The sequence below is a fragment of the Scomber japonicus genome, chromosome 11, assembly GCF_027409825.1.
Source record: "Scomber japonicus isolate fScoJap1 chromosome 11, fScoJap1.pri, whole genome shotgun sequence".
Taxonomy (NCBI): domain Eukaryota; kingdom Metazoa; phylum Chordata; class Actinopteri; order Scombriformes; family Scombridae; genus Scomber; species Scomber japonicus.
In genome coordinates this window covers 13,295,465-13,309,804 of record NC_070588.1, presented here as the reverse complement: position 1 = coordinate 13,309,804, position 14,340 = coordinate 13,295,465, and the positions used below count along the sequence as shown (strand labels likewise).

The 14,340-nt window shown below is 39.1% G+C and overlaps 1 protein-coding gene across 1 annotated transcript; it reads right to left on the bottom strand.

Moving 5' to 3' along the window:
* Positions 1–6,403: 6,403 nt before the first annotated feature.
* vgll3 (vestigial-like family member 3) lies at positions 6,404–8,924 on the bottom strand. The gene is made up of 4 exons (XM_053329256.1): positions 8,534–8,924; positions 7,399–7,741; positions 6,763–7,302; positions 6,404–6,666 (listed from the first exon to the last, which is right to left on the bottom strand). The coding sequence occupies exons 1-4, from the start codon at positions 8,636–8,638 to the stop codon at positions 6,626–6,628; spliced, it is 1,029 nt and encodes a 342-aa protein (XP_053185231.1). The 5' UTR covers positions 8,639–8,924; the 3' UTR covers positions 6,404–6,625.
* Positions 8,925–14,340: the final 5,416 nt, after the last annotated feature.

Genomic DNA, 14,340 nt, shown 5'->3' with positions numbered 1-14,340 from the left:
AGTAACATCACAAAACCTTACATTTTTAATTAAATAATTAATTGTATAATTCTGCTGTGATTAATTACTATCATTTTAATTCTTATAATAATGAAGCTGTATACAAAAAAACCTATGTTAGGCTAAGTGTCAGCTCATAGCCCTGCCCACCACGCAAATGACAGAGAAACAAACAGCACTCAGATGGAAGGCAGAGAGATTTTAACCCCCCAAACCTTTCCCGACTTGCTAGCATGTCAGTGTGATACCAATGGATGCTTTAGGTTTTCTAGTTTCATTCATGGTCTTCTATCTACCTGCAGAAGTGAGTTCTCTATAACGTTGAGATGAAATCGCAGTCACCCCCTAATTAACATGTTTATTTATTTATTAGCTTGACAGCAAGATTTAACACCTTAATTTTGACAGCACTAAATGGCATGTCATTATTCATCATCATATGCAAGCACAGTTGATAAAAGCTGAATATGTCAGATAGAGATGAGAGGGGTCAATGGTAACCTGAATATATGTAGCCTATTGTTTTGTGTCCCTGCCACTTACCAGTACATCTGCTGTCTGTCCCTTATCATGACCAACCTGTGGATGATCATCAGGTTCAACTTCCACCTGCTCCTCAACACTTTTGTTGGACGATTCAATACTTTGGCTGACGTCTAAGACTGCATTAATGCTGCTTCTGCTGGCAGTTGCACTGCAGCCAAAACACTGTGAGCTTTTTACATTTTGATGCATCAGTCTCGAGAGACTTAGCTTTCTTTCCGTTCAACTCCCATCCAACAAATATTTTAAAATGATTACATCATAGGTGAAGCAGCACACTAATCGTGGCATTTAACTTTAATGCCATGTTGTTTATTGTACCTGTGTTTGACAAACGACAATACCCTTGAATTGAGTTTAAGGCCATCTGATCAGTCATACATATATGCTGTACCTGTTTATTGGAGCCAATAACATAGAGGACACTGATTGATTTTGTTCGTCTTGATTAGATATTGTGTATGTGTGCTGTGTAAATAAAGGTTTAGAATCACTTGGCTTTTCTCCTGTGCAGTTTTCCCATTGCACTACTCTTGAGATTTAATAAATAATCCAGTCTGAAATATTAGTTAATTAAATTGATAAGGACCAGCAATGACAGGAACTCTACTACAGAGTATTAGGGCCAGACAAAAAAAAAAAAAAAAGGAGGGAGAATAAATATGCTTTACGTGATTGATATGATACATTTATCAGTTACGAATACAGTTGTATAACTTCAGAAAATCACCTTCACACTCCAAAGACTACACACTCTAGCTGCTGGCATAGTCAGTCGCTCTACTAACTTGGTTTGATCCTGTTGTACTGTGATCAAGCTTCTGCAGTAAGTTGATTTCCTTCTGTCTTTTCTTTTTTGCCTGGGTTTTTTTTTTTTTTTTTTTTGCCTGGCCCTAATATTCCGTTGTAAATCTCAGTCTCAGCCAGCATCATGAAAGGTTGAAATGGGGCTCAACAAGTCAGCAGAAAATGGAGATTCCAAGCAAATAAATTAAAAAATATTATTCCAATTTCTTCAACCGAATGCAATTCTCCATCACAAAAAAGGAAATACATACTGGTTACAAAAGAGGCAATCATGGCAACAAAGAGATGAGGATTAAAATCCCCAGACTGGCTTTTCTCATTTTGTATCTTTTGTGAATTGAAGTGTGTGTGTGTGTGTGTGTGTGTGTGTGTGTGTGTGTGTGTGTGTGTGTGTGTGTGTGTGTGTATGTGCATGTGTGTATCTGTGTGTTTCAATAATGGAAAGTAACTAATTACACGTACCTATTCTTGAGTACTATATCGGTGAGTTATTTTAATTTATACTTGTGTGTATAAAAAATGCTACCAATAATTACATTGTAGATCTTACATATCAGCAAAAAAGCACTGGCCTTTTGAACTTTAATTACAGCAAAAGATAATGTTCGACATTCATTATAATCCTACATCCCTCCAGGTTTGGGTTTCTATCTTTTAGTGTTCTTCCTGCAGTGGAAGTGCCTGTGGTGATTCTTCAAGGCTGCCAGTGGGATGTCTGTTAGCATATAAGTACACTACATGCTGATGCAGAGGCTACATGCTAATGCTAATTAGGAGGCCTGGAGAAGAGAAGAGGAGGGAAGAGGAGAATCTTTGCTCAAAAATCTTTCTAAATGTCTCCATCACTTTCTGTTTTTTCCTCTCGGCTTGTCTCTTCTATGCTCTTTCTCATTTTCTGCGAGTTCTGGGAATCTTTGAGGCCTGATTAAGGATTTCACATATGATTTCATTGAGCAAACTCATTTATTTAACATAATAACAACAATTTGTGTTTGCTGACTCATTTTCTGAATCCGTAAATGTAATTTACATATATACTGAAAGAAAATTATTGTACATTGATACAAAACGAAACATGTTGGTTACTTTGCAGATTCAAATTATTCATACAGAATATAATTGCCTAATAAATTATAACTCTACATTATAGATTAAGCTACACAGCACATTTAGTAATGCTTACACATCAGGCCATTGACCACTTTGGGGAAAGCTGGTCAACACTGCATGTCTCATAGAGGGAGTATACATCATTTCAAAGCTGGGAACCTGCAGATTAATTTGAGATGCAGCTCAAATTTTGAAATTAAAGTGTGTAAGATTGTCAAACATTATGATGGAAGTGTATGATGGTTATTCCTGTGCTCAATTATGTCCCAGTCTCAGTTGTTGCAGCAGTTTTTGGGTTGATACTGTTTGTTACAGAGATTTGATTTTTTGACAACTGAAACTGAAACTGAAAAAAAAAACAATCCCCCAAAATACTACATTAAGACACCAAAACCTTGAGGAACACTGTAGAAAAATCCATGCTGTGATTTGTTTTAAAAAATGTTTGATGTTCAGAGATTTCCTTTTTTTAATATATCATGTTTGGGGCATTTTTTGCCTTTATTTGAAAGTAGGTGTAGAGGCCGACAGGAAAGAGGGAGAGGGAGAGAAACAGAGGAATGACATGCAACAAAGGTCCCTTGCCAGAGACAAACTAGGGATGTTGCGATTACATGGCATGCACAGACATCCAGACATCCTCAGAATGCCTGAGGTCTCATGTTTCTACTTGTTAAGTTTCATGAGGCTGTGACAGTTTTTTACTTACTAAAATTTAGCCTAACTTTAGAGCATAATTTAGCCATCTTCCTGACAAGCTAGCATGACATGATTGGTACCAATGGATGCCTTGAGCCCGCTCCAGCCTCTGAAAGACAGTAATGTCAGCTGAGGATGCTAACATCCTTGTGAAGTTTAAGAGGTTAAACACAGACTTACATGTTAGCAGTTGCACATTCGACCTGTCTGAGAGCCTGTAGTTTTCATTGCCATGACATTATATGACATGGAATGATGAAAAATGTTAGCTACCAAGTGTATCCAAAAATCCCCTTAAGCTTAGATCAGTTGTTGAACTACTGGCCTAAGCTTGTTGTAAGCAATATTTATTGATAGTATTTACTTATTATCAACAAAATACTCCCCAGCCTCTCTGTGTAGGCTGGATCACACATGCCAGACGTCCCTGAAAGTGATGATTAACAATAAAGTTCCAGATTGTTGATAAACAAATATTGACACTTCTGAGTTTCATGTTCCCCCTCCACTAAAAAAATTAGTAAGCCAATTGTGTGTTTACAATGTGGAAACTCGAAGGGACTTTTCAGTGAAGTAAACTAAAATGAACAATATTTGCATGTTCTGGATTTTTCACTGAGTAGATGATATTTTTAAATTCTTTGCAAAGGTCAAGCAAAGGGTATTTTTACTTTTTATGTCATTACCCATCCCAAGAAAATCTTTATGTGTTTTGATGCATCATGATTCGTTCCAGATTTGAACTGTTGCTGGTCAGTTGAGATGGAGAATAAGAGAGACGTGGGAGAGGAGGCAGGAATGTTAGTGGGCTGCTACTGCTGATCATACCACCTGGTCAGACCACTCACCACACACACACACACACACACAGACACACACACACACACACACACAAACACACACACACACAGCCATGGCCATGCTTACGCAAGCTCACACAGCTGTTGATTATGTCAGGATGGGTACTAATAATGCTGATCTTGGCACTGGACCCGAGCCTGAAATATGTATTAAGAGCAGCTTTCACCCCCCCCCCTCCCTCCAGAATTCATATCATTGTACATAGTCATCATCGCTCCTTGAATTCTTCAGCGTGGAGATCAGTCCAGACCTTCATTCAGACACTGACCTCCAGGATGTCTCTCTGCATGTGTTTTTTCCATTCATTGTATAAAAGAATGTGTTTTATGGTATTTTCTTTGCAGGCTTCTTGTGTATAATGTCATGACAGACTAACACCAAACCAAACTTAACTGATATACCTGAAATGTGTCTTTTTAGGTGTGTCTGCCACAGTCCAACAAACTTCCTGTCCAGACGGGAAGTGCATTCTTTGGTGTGTGTTTGTCAGACTGGGAGTGTGTGCATTTTTATGTATTTGTTTGTGTGAGGAGAGGCAACAGACCTGTCATGGTATCTTACAGTATCTGTCTGGAATGCAACGCACTTCCCTTGTTACAAATTGGCTCCTGTTAGGTTCATAATGTACACTATATTGTTTAGCAGTGTTAGTACCTGTAACTGAGTATTGTAGTATTGAGTATCCGTTTTTTAACACAGTCTGAGCCTTATTAGTAGTGTTTTTGAAGACACAGAGTTGAAAATAAAAAAAGTAACCAGTTATTGGAGGATTTCTGTTAGGCACTGGAACAGGTGCACAAACTGTTATTTTAGTTTTTAGTTTTGATATTCTGGTTTGTCCTTTAAATAGTAGATTGAAACTATGTAAAATGTATATACCAGCATCATCACATGAATTGTTGTAGAGCCTGATTGCTGCTTGGGATCCTTGACCAGGATCCTATTATGTAATGATTCCTAAGTCTCAGCTTGCAGTGAGAGGTTAACCAGGCCTTTGCTGTCCAGGCACCACAGCTGTAGCAAACTTAGTATCCTCTTTTAAATCTCCTCTACAGCTGCACAGTCTAATCTTAGAAATCTTGGTGTTGTATTTAATCAGCCTACTTTACTTCGATCAACGTATCAAATCGTAAACCGCATGCATGTTTCTTGGATTTTAGAAACATCACCACATTCAGGTCTGTTATGTCACAGTGTGAGGTAGAGATGATTATTTATGCTTTTATATCATCCTGGCTGGACCACTGCAATTCCCTTTTCACCTGCTAAAAAAGATCCTGAATGCTGCTGTAAGGCTGTTGACGAGGTCCAGCAGGACAACTCACATCACACTCACCTTATCTTCTCTACTTTGGCTTCCCATCAAATTTAAGATTTATTTTAATGTACTTGTATTCACTAAGGCCTTGCATGGTCTGGCACGTGTGTATATCTGTGACCTGCTCCATCCTTCTATCACCAGCAGGTTTTCTGAACAGAGCTTATTGGTTGTCCTTCATGCTCGTCTTTAAACAAAAGGTGATCGTGCCTTTGTTGTGGCTCCAACACTATGCTCTTCCTATAGATCTACCATCTGATGCCTTTAAAAAACAGCTGAAGATTGGCCTTTGTGTTTGTAATCCTGCATGTCTTTTATTTTGCTTATGTTTTATTGTTGCTTTTTATGGTTTATGGTCTTATTTTTAACAGTTTTACTCTTGTGAAACACTTTGTGTCCTTGTTGTGTTAAAGGTGCTATACTAAATAAATGTATTATTATTATGATTATTATTTTATAGTTATTTAACCTGTTTCTAACCCTGTTTTACATTGAAAACAGGAAAAATCCATTTTGGGGTCAGAAGATATTGACTTTCCCTGATTTTACAAGAAATGAACCATTTCTTGGTCTCAGTAGGAAGACTTCTGCTCTTAAAACAGTGATGTGCTCAATGCCCTCTAGTGTTATTAGAGTGTTGTTGGAGGTGAATATTCTGCTTGCATTCCACGTTTCGGGGCGCATTGAGTTATGTCTGCAAAAACACACTTGCAAATAGATCTTAACAATTTATCACTTAAACATACAGGACCAATATTTACATTACACATTCCCCCGAAGGCAAAATAGCAAAGGTAGCATTCAGGCAACAATTTAGCAGAACTCATCCAGCAAACAACAACTTAGCATGACAAAACTGTGCACAAAAAATATATAGTCATCAACAAACATTTACTGTACAAAACAAAATGTGGATCAAAATCAAGCTCTTGAAACAGAACCAATTTGTCTCACATTGTATGAAGAGGAAATTGTGTTTTGTGCCAACACAGAAAAAGGGGCCTCCCATCTTTAAAGCTAGTAGTCTGTTTTTATCGTTCTTCAAGGGCCTTGACCTGCAGCCAAAGCATCTCATCACTGTCATTTAAGTCCAAGCCTGAGTTCATCTCCATGATAAGTTGTATGGACAGTGCAGGACTCGTAGTCTAAGCTACAGTAAGCAGTCTATATCTACATTGTACATTACAGTGCTGGTGTTGCAGCCATACATTGATAAAGCCACATAGTAGGTCCTTTTTGGTGTAAATTGTAGGCAGAATCCATTGATAGTCCTTCTTAGTACATCACTTAGAACCAAACTGATGACTTTGCTTTGGTCTGATCAAGAGCTGCAAAAAGAGAAAGAAAGATGGTCAGTTTATTTTTGTCTTTATTACCACTTAGAATATATGCATGCTTGTAACTGCACTATTTTGTGTATCTACCTGAGTCGTACACCTCCAAGGATCCATGGAGGGGTGAGGGGGTCCAGGTGATAGAGGTAGCCATGATGGGGCTGCTGGAATCCATCTCTGTCTTCACCCCCTCACTGTGGGGGGAGCTGCCAGCACTGGCAGCTGGCTGGCTCTGGTTCCTAACACTGGGCAGCAGCAGAGGACCAAACCTGGTATCTAATGCTGCACTGTGGGTTGGATAGGAATGGAGCATGGGGTGGTGGTGCCTAGTGTGGATGTGAGCATGGGGGTGAGGGGGGTAGACGTCGTGGACACTGGGATAACCGCTCGGGCTTTGGGAGTTCAGGTTGTAGGTCCAGCTGTCGGGGAGGGCTGCTAGAGGCGGAAGGCTGGCCTGGGTGAGCACATGGCCCGCCCACAGAGCTCCATCGGGATGGTTGAAGGAAACGGGGCTGGGAGAGAAGTCTGGGTGAACTGAGACGGAGACAGATGGGAGGCAGGAACTGGCCTGGGATGGATATGTGCTGTTCCAAACTGAGCTGCTCTGACCCTCAGAGTGAGACACACCATCTGTAACAAACACAGACACACATTTTTTTTAATCAACTGCAGTTCTTTTAAGCTGATATTAAAATGTATTTGCTGTGAAGTAAAAACAAATCTCACCTTTCCATGAACCAGCAGTGGTTGATACAGATGGCTGAGTCATTCTGATCGGCTTGGTCTCGCTGTTGAAAGTGCTGGACTGACTCAGAGCCCGGGAGAAGTGCTCGTCTACCACGTCACTGATGTCTCCTTGGAAGTAGGTAAACAACACGCACCGGGAGTTTAAGTACTCTGCTCCTGCTGGTTGAGTACCATCCTTAAGTTCTGAATCGGATGCGGATATACAGCCTGAATCGGTTCCAGGAACCTGTCGGAGGCCCTGATCCCTGGACAGCATCCCTCGTCCTCCTTGCTGCTGTTGTCCCAAACAATTCTGCATCTTACTGTGAGCACTCAGCTTCCTCTGGAGGAGAGAGGAGACAGACACACATTAACTGACAGATCCAAGCAGGAGTTTAATACATTTCACATTTGAGGAGAGCCAATCACTTTCTATGAGTTTGTTTAAAATACTAATCATAATAGTCTTATTTTCAATCCAGTAAAATTAGACTTCACATATCATACATTGTTGTGTAAAAAAACACCTTATTAGTAATATTAGTAATATTTCTCCTTGATCATTAGTACCCAAGTAATTATCATAGGACCAGCCTAGAAGTTGTGTGAAAATGAATTTATTTTTTCCCATACTGCATTCCAACTATTTGTAAGGCTCAATGTGATTCATCCACATTCCTGACTGACTGACTGACTGTCATTACATCACCGTTTGAACCTCAAATTGAAGTTAAGGAGTTGCATGTTAAACTGAAATTAGTTTGGGGTGGTATCTTGAAAAGAAGGCAGCCAATAGAAAAATCACTTTTTTGGCAAAACGAAAGAAAATGGACGATTCTTTAAAAAAAAGATTGATTGTAGGCCTGGTGACATTCTCCAACATTAGGGTAAATTACTTCTTGTATCCTTGGGCTGTACTCATTCTCTTTAACGTCTTTACTGTTTACTATGGTTTATAACTATAGTGATTATAGTTAGATGTGGTATTTAAGTTATTTCTTAAGACAGAGAGAGATCACATTTCATCCTAGGTCACATGAGCCCTCATGCTTCACTTTTTAAAATTTCTTTTCATAAGGTTACATTGGGTCAGTGCGACTCAGTAGCTACAACAGTTTTATGCTGAGTATCTCACCTGTTGTTGCTGGTGATCTGGGTTATAGTACGTTGCCTTGTACGCCGCTGCAGGGAGGTAGTGCGCTCCATAGCTCTGATGGTACATCACATCCAAGCAACTCATAGCGACGGACCGAAGCGGTTAAGAAGAAGAGAGTCAGAGGAGAGAAACGCGCACAACACAGCCGAAGGCGACTCTCCCTGAGACTTCAGACGGGCTGGATCCTCCGAGCCATCGGTGCCTCCATATATGCCCAAACGCATACAATGGCCATGCCGTCCAGTTTGCATACAGACAATGCGCCTCCCGCTGTGCGCTCCACCAGCACCACCCGGGGCCACAAAATCGAGCAAAACGTTATGACACACGCACTCTATGCGAAAAAAAGTCCTCCCTGACAAGTTTTCAGGCTGCTTCTGATTGGGTGAGCATTCCTTTCCCCCTTCTCTCTCTTTTTCTGTTTTGGAGGGGAGTTATATTTAGAGAGGGCTGGAGCCATTTACGCACGCCCACTAGGGAAGGGCCTGCAAAGCGCAGAGGAGTTTAGCAAGGCACTACTGCCACGATGGTTCTATTCCCACTGGGGGGCATCCATTCATAAAACTATAATGTACTCATGTTATGCTCCTGTATGTCATGTTAAGACCTCCTTGTTCAGAGCAGAGATTCCTGACCCCAGGACTGTATGTCAGAGGTCAGAATCAGGGTTGTTACAGGATTTTAGAAACCTAAACCCAAGTCTGAGCCCATGTCTGTCTCTAGCCAGAGAAGGCTGAGCAGACATCCAAAGTGCTTGTTTTTATTTTTTCAGTTAATTGCTCAATTATATGTTTATTTCACAACATGAAGGTTTCAAATCTTTGTCAGCCCAAAAGTCAAATTTCAAAATGCTTTCTCTAAATAATACAGGAAATCATCTGTTGATATCCACCACGTGTTTTCCTTTTCAACAGCAGATTTAAGTGAAATGTATTGTGCCCTGTGTGAACAATATCATCTGTGAGTTATCCTTTGGCAACAGGTGCAATTTAGAGGCCACGTGCATTGTGCAGTGCATGTCAGTGAAAAGCACTTTTAAGGGCATCATTTTTTTACATTGAGATGAAAGCTTAAGGAGCCCAAAATAACAGATAGACTGTGACTCTACCCTACAAAGTTTGATTAATTGTTCAGAGTTATCTCTCAACTTTGTTTTTTTGTGAAATACTGGAAAGTTTTACCTCTTTTCTCAAACAATTATTAATTTGGTGAAACATCTGTAACACGACAAGGAGCCCAAAGAACATACAGGGGTTGCAAGGTTGATTAGCTTCTTGGTTACTGCCATGTTAAATGTGACTCTTCATTATTAGTTTTCCTTCATTGTGTGAAGTCCCCTGACTGACTGAGTTGAGCTGTTTGCTGCCACCTGTTGGCGAGGTCACTTACATTACATGGTTGTCAGTTTGTCCCTGAATGACACCTGCTGTAATCTGTAAAGGACCTCTTGTAGGAGATGTACTTTGAATTTATATTAAATGGATAAATTGAAGTGAACACAAGACAATAAAAGCAACATTTGCTGGAGATAATACCTTAATTGTAAAAAATCAATACAAATCACAGGCTCCATGCAGACTAACCCCTCTATTTAAACACTTTTTAAAACCCAGATGAACATTATGAAGATTCTTGTTTACTTCATGACTATTGTTTTTCTTAATTTACCATTTACCACCTGATTTCATTTTTCTCCCAGTCCATTTTTAATCCAACTGAGTCATAGATGATAGTTAATCCAGCGCAACTTTCTGACAAGAATTATCCTCCAGTGCCACCAATAATGAGTATCTTCAGTTATGCATGGATCAGTCGTGGTACCCAATGGTTGTTTTTAAATGAAGTGAATTCTATCTTCCTTTATCTTTTGAGAAAAAATATATATAGATTTTTAGGGGTCCAAGCACCGAAGCGGCTGAAAGCCCCTGTACCCTAAACCCTACTCTGAACCCTCTCAGAACAGTAAGGATTATTATTGTGTGATTGCTGCAGGTGCGGTTAACTATATTCTGTTATAATAAGCTTTCCTTTTTAGATTATAAAGTTCAATCACAGGGCAGTACTCCTGCTGACATTGGTCGTCAAGCAATAGTACTTAGAATTTTTGCTGTTTCTGCCTCAAAGCAACAACAGAGCACTTAAATTGACCCCAATTTTTATTATGGCATTCAAATGCTTGAGCAAAAGCAAACATTTGTAACCTTTGATTTCTCATAGACCTCCAAAGTATTCAACTTTGAGGTTTCAGAAACAAAAGACAGCTGACTGACCAACAGACGTACTTACTATGAACCATGAAATCATGTGTTCAAATCCAGAGGGCAGCCAGTGCCAGTTGTTACTGCTCTTAAGAGGTTGCTATAAGATTACTCACCCTTTCACAAATTTACTATGATGTGCTGATCACCACTACAATAATCCATAGCAGTTCACATTTACAGATTGGGTTATTAACTCTGATTGACTTCAGTGCAGTACTTTTGTATGTGGGACTCAGATAATGTTTAGTGTCAACTGCTGTAGACACAAGCTGTATTGTCCAGTGGTCTAGACACATGTACTGCCGCTGTGAGGCCACCTGTCCAAATTCAACTTGGCAACCTTGTTGTGTGCGTCCTCTTTAGAGACCTGAGCTTTGTTCATGCATATTGGCTCTTGTGCTTTAAAATTTGTTCAATATATGTCAAAATATGTAATTGAGTCCTCCTTTTTGCAGCTTGCAGCTATATTTTTGAAATTATTTTCTCTCGAGGTTTAGGCTAAATGGAGATACAGAAAACAATAAAGGCAGACTGGGGAAAACAGGATGAAGGATATAGGATATTGGTGCTTAAACATTTTCTATCTATCCTTGCAGGGGTAAGACCTCATGAAGTAGCTGTTACTGTGTTATGAATAGAAAATAAGGTCTATGTAGTCTATGAGAAATCATTAATTTTTGCAGTCATTATTCAGTAATTACATGCATACTTGATTTACTATAAGCAAAGTACTTAGAGTACATTACAGTGTACTTTGTGTAGAGCCTACAGCCTCTCACTGCACTCCAGAATAAATGGACAGGCATGATGTGAAAGGCAGAGAGGACAAACGACCAGATTTCCCTGAACCTTGGGAAAAGCAGCAAATCAGTGACGTCTTTAGTTATAATGAAAACCTGAGGACTCTCTGATTGCCAGCAGGGTAAACTCTTAATGGTACATTGACCCCTACAGTCCTCTAATATCAGTGACAGCAGATTCTGAAAGAAGAGGGTTGATTTTGATAGATTTTATAGAAAGTAAAGTCTAGTAAAGCCTAAAGGTTATAAAAACAACTGAGTTTGCCATGTTTTTAAAGAAATGTCTTCATTTAAAAATAAATGATTTAATGTCCAGTAAAAAGTAAAAAGTTTTATATCCAAACTGTAAAATAAAAGTTCGCTTCTTGAGGTGATGGGTTTCAACAAATAAACTACAATACAGAAAGAAACCAAACCAACATAAATGGCTGGATGGTATTGCTTTATACTGTAAAAGCTTTATTAATCCAAAGGACTAAATATTGTAAGCATTCATCAAGTCATTTTGATGGATCACAAGTCAACTAGAATCCATCTGATTGAAAAAAAAATCAGTCTCTGTGTTGAAATGCACTGTAAGGTCAGAAAATGAAGTGGATGGTGCTGCGGTTCCTTTCATACCTGAGTAGATAATGCATCCACAGTTAAATGACAAATGGAAACTGTACAAAACAGCTAAGAAAAAAACTATTACAAGACAGCTACAGCAACATTATTAAAAATATTACTCTTTAAGATTCTAAATTGGCAGAAATCTGCATCTCAGTTGACACTTTGTTGCCATATTTTGTGTTCAGAAAGAGCACACATATTATACCAGTTGTCGTAGTAGTGCACTTCACTGGTTAATGAGCAGTATACTTTTGAATTTGGACATTTGGTGTTTGTTACTTGACAAGTTACTCTAGTTTGCAGGAAATAGGACATAAAGATTTGAGAGACAAATGGATTTTTATCCATGGATACCAACAATACAAATCTTGGTCGTACTCTGGGTCAACTAGGAATGTTTAACGTTTTCACATTTCTTCCCTTTTCAGTGACCATATACCAATGTACTGTGTTTCAGTAGTATTTCATAAGAACAAGCATACTTATAATTTCACAAATAAGAAATTCTTATTAACCATGTTGAGAAACAAACAAGATTTAACAAATTCACTTGTTTTTGATTAGTAATTAGACTGATGGCACTTGGCTCCTGTGTTACATGAAATAACCTTTTGTGGTCTGTTATCTGTCTGTAGGAACTGACTTTTCCCTCTAACATAGAGTAAATTAATAACATTTCAAGTGGAGACTTGTGGTTGTGCTGTGCTTAGATAAAATATAATCGGGGTCATGCATGAACATAGTGCTGCTGAGCTGGGGACTGCACAGTGCTCAGCTGCCTCGGGCGCTTTTTGATAACTCAGCACGCAAACACAAAGCATGTATCCATCCATCAGGTAATCACGCTTGATTATCACTAATAACTTTGGGACATCTTTCCACCTGTGATAATGTCACAGGTGTGTTGAGATGGTTACACAAAATACATTTTTAAATGAATTAAAAGCTTATTAATGTAATGATTTTGGAAATAAACCTTTATACATAAAAGTAGCAAAAAAGAATGAAGCTTCAATGTCTGCCTCAGGACATTTTTTCTGTCACACTGTCTTTAATTTTCCTCTTCTCCGTCTTACATTTCATCAGTTTGCTTTCCTCCACTTTGGGATTTAGTGAGAGGGTAAATAAGACAACAGGAAGATTTATTTATTTCCTGGTTCAGCCCTCCTTGCTGTTGTCACCAGGTGTGATACTTGAGTTGCCAGATCTGATGAGACCTGGGGGACTGTGGCAAGTGGGTAACAGTCTCATCATTTTCACTCATGTTTCATTCACTTTGATGTCACAATGGGCGCGTGAATTATTCAGCCACAAGCTGATGTTGCAATTAGGAATTATGGAAGTGGGGCAGCATTTTGTAAGAGAGCAACATAGATGAAAATTATAAAAACACATGGACAGAGTTTAGTTTGTTTTCAGATGACCTCAGTGGTCTTCACTAGGGTCAACGGTTAAAAGTCATGTTATTTAATACCTCTTTAAACACCAGAAGGAGAAGAAGAAGAAGAAGAAGAGCTGAAAAGCTAAAGCAAAAGAAAGAGCATATTTTGTGAAAAATAATTTGCCTGAAAATGCAAGCACTAAAATTGAAAAAGCCTTTAAAACACTTTTAAAAAATGTGGTCAATTCAACTATCAATTCTACAATGAATAATACATGAATACATTAAATCATATTCATCATAACAAAGGTTGACATCAGTTAGTGGGACAAATTTGAATAGTCAGTATCTGCCCCATAAATCATTCAAATCTTACTTCCACCTGCACGTCTTGCACTGACAGCTGACCTGACAGATAGCTCCATGTGACAATATCAGCAGACAAAGAGACTGATGATAAAACTGTGCTGAGATGGCAGAGAGTTAGTCCGCATCTCCATCTAGTGTTCTCACAGAGGAAATCTTGCTGTCTTTGCTTGGTTTGGAAGTGGGGCAGTGGAACACAACAGAGTGATGCCTTGAGACAGAGCGGGAAGTATCAGACACACAGATTTACAGGCGTGTTGCATACAGTGCAAACACCAGTACATACACACACACACACACACACACAGCAATCACACCAGACATATACACACAAGTGCGCTGACACAGACGCTGGACCTCAGGGGT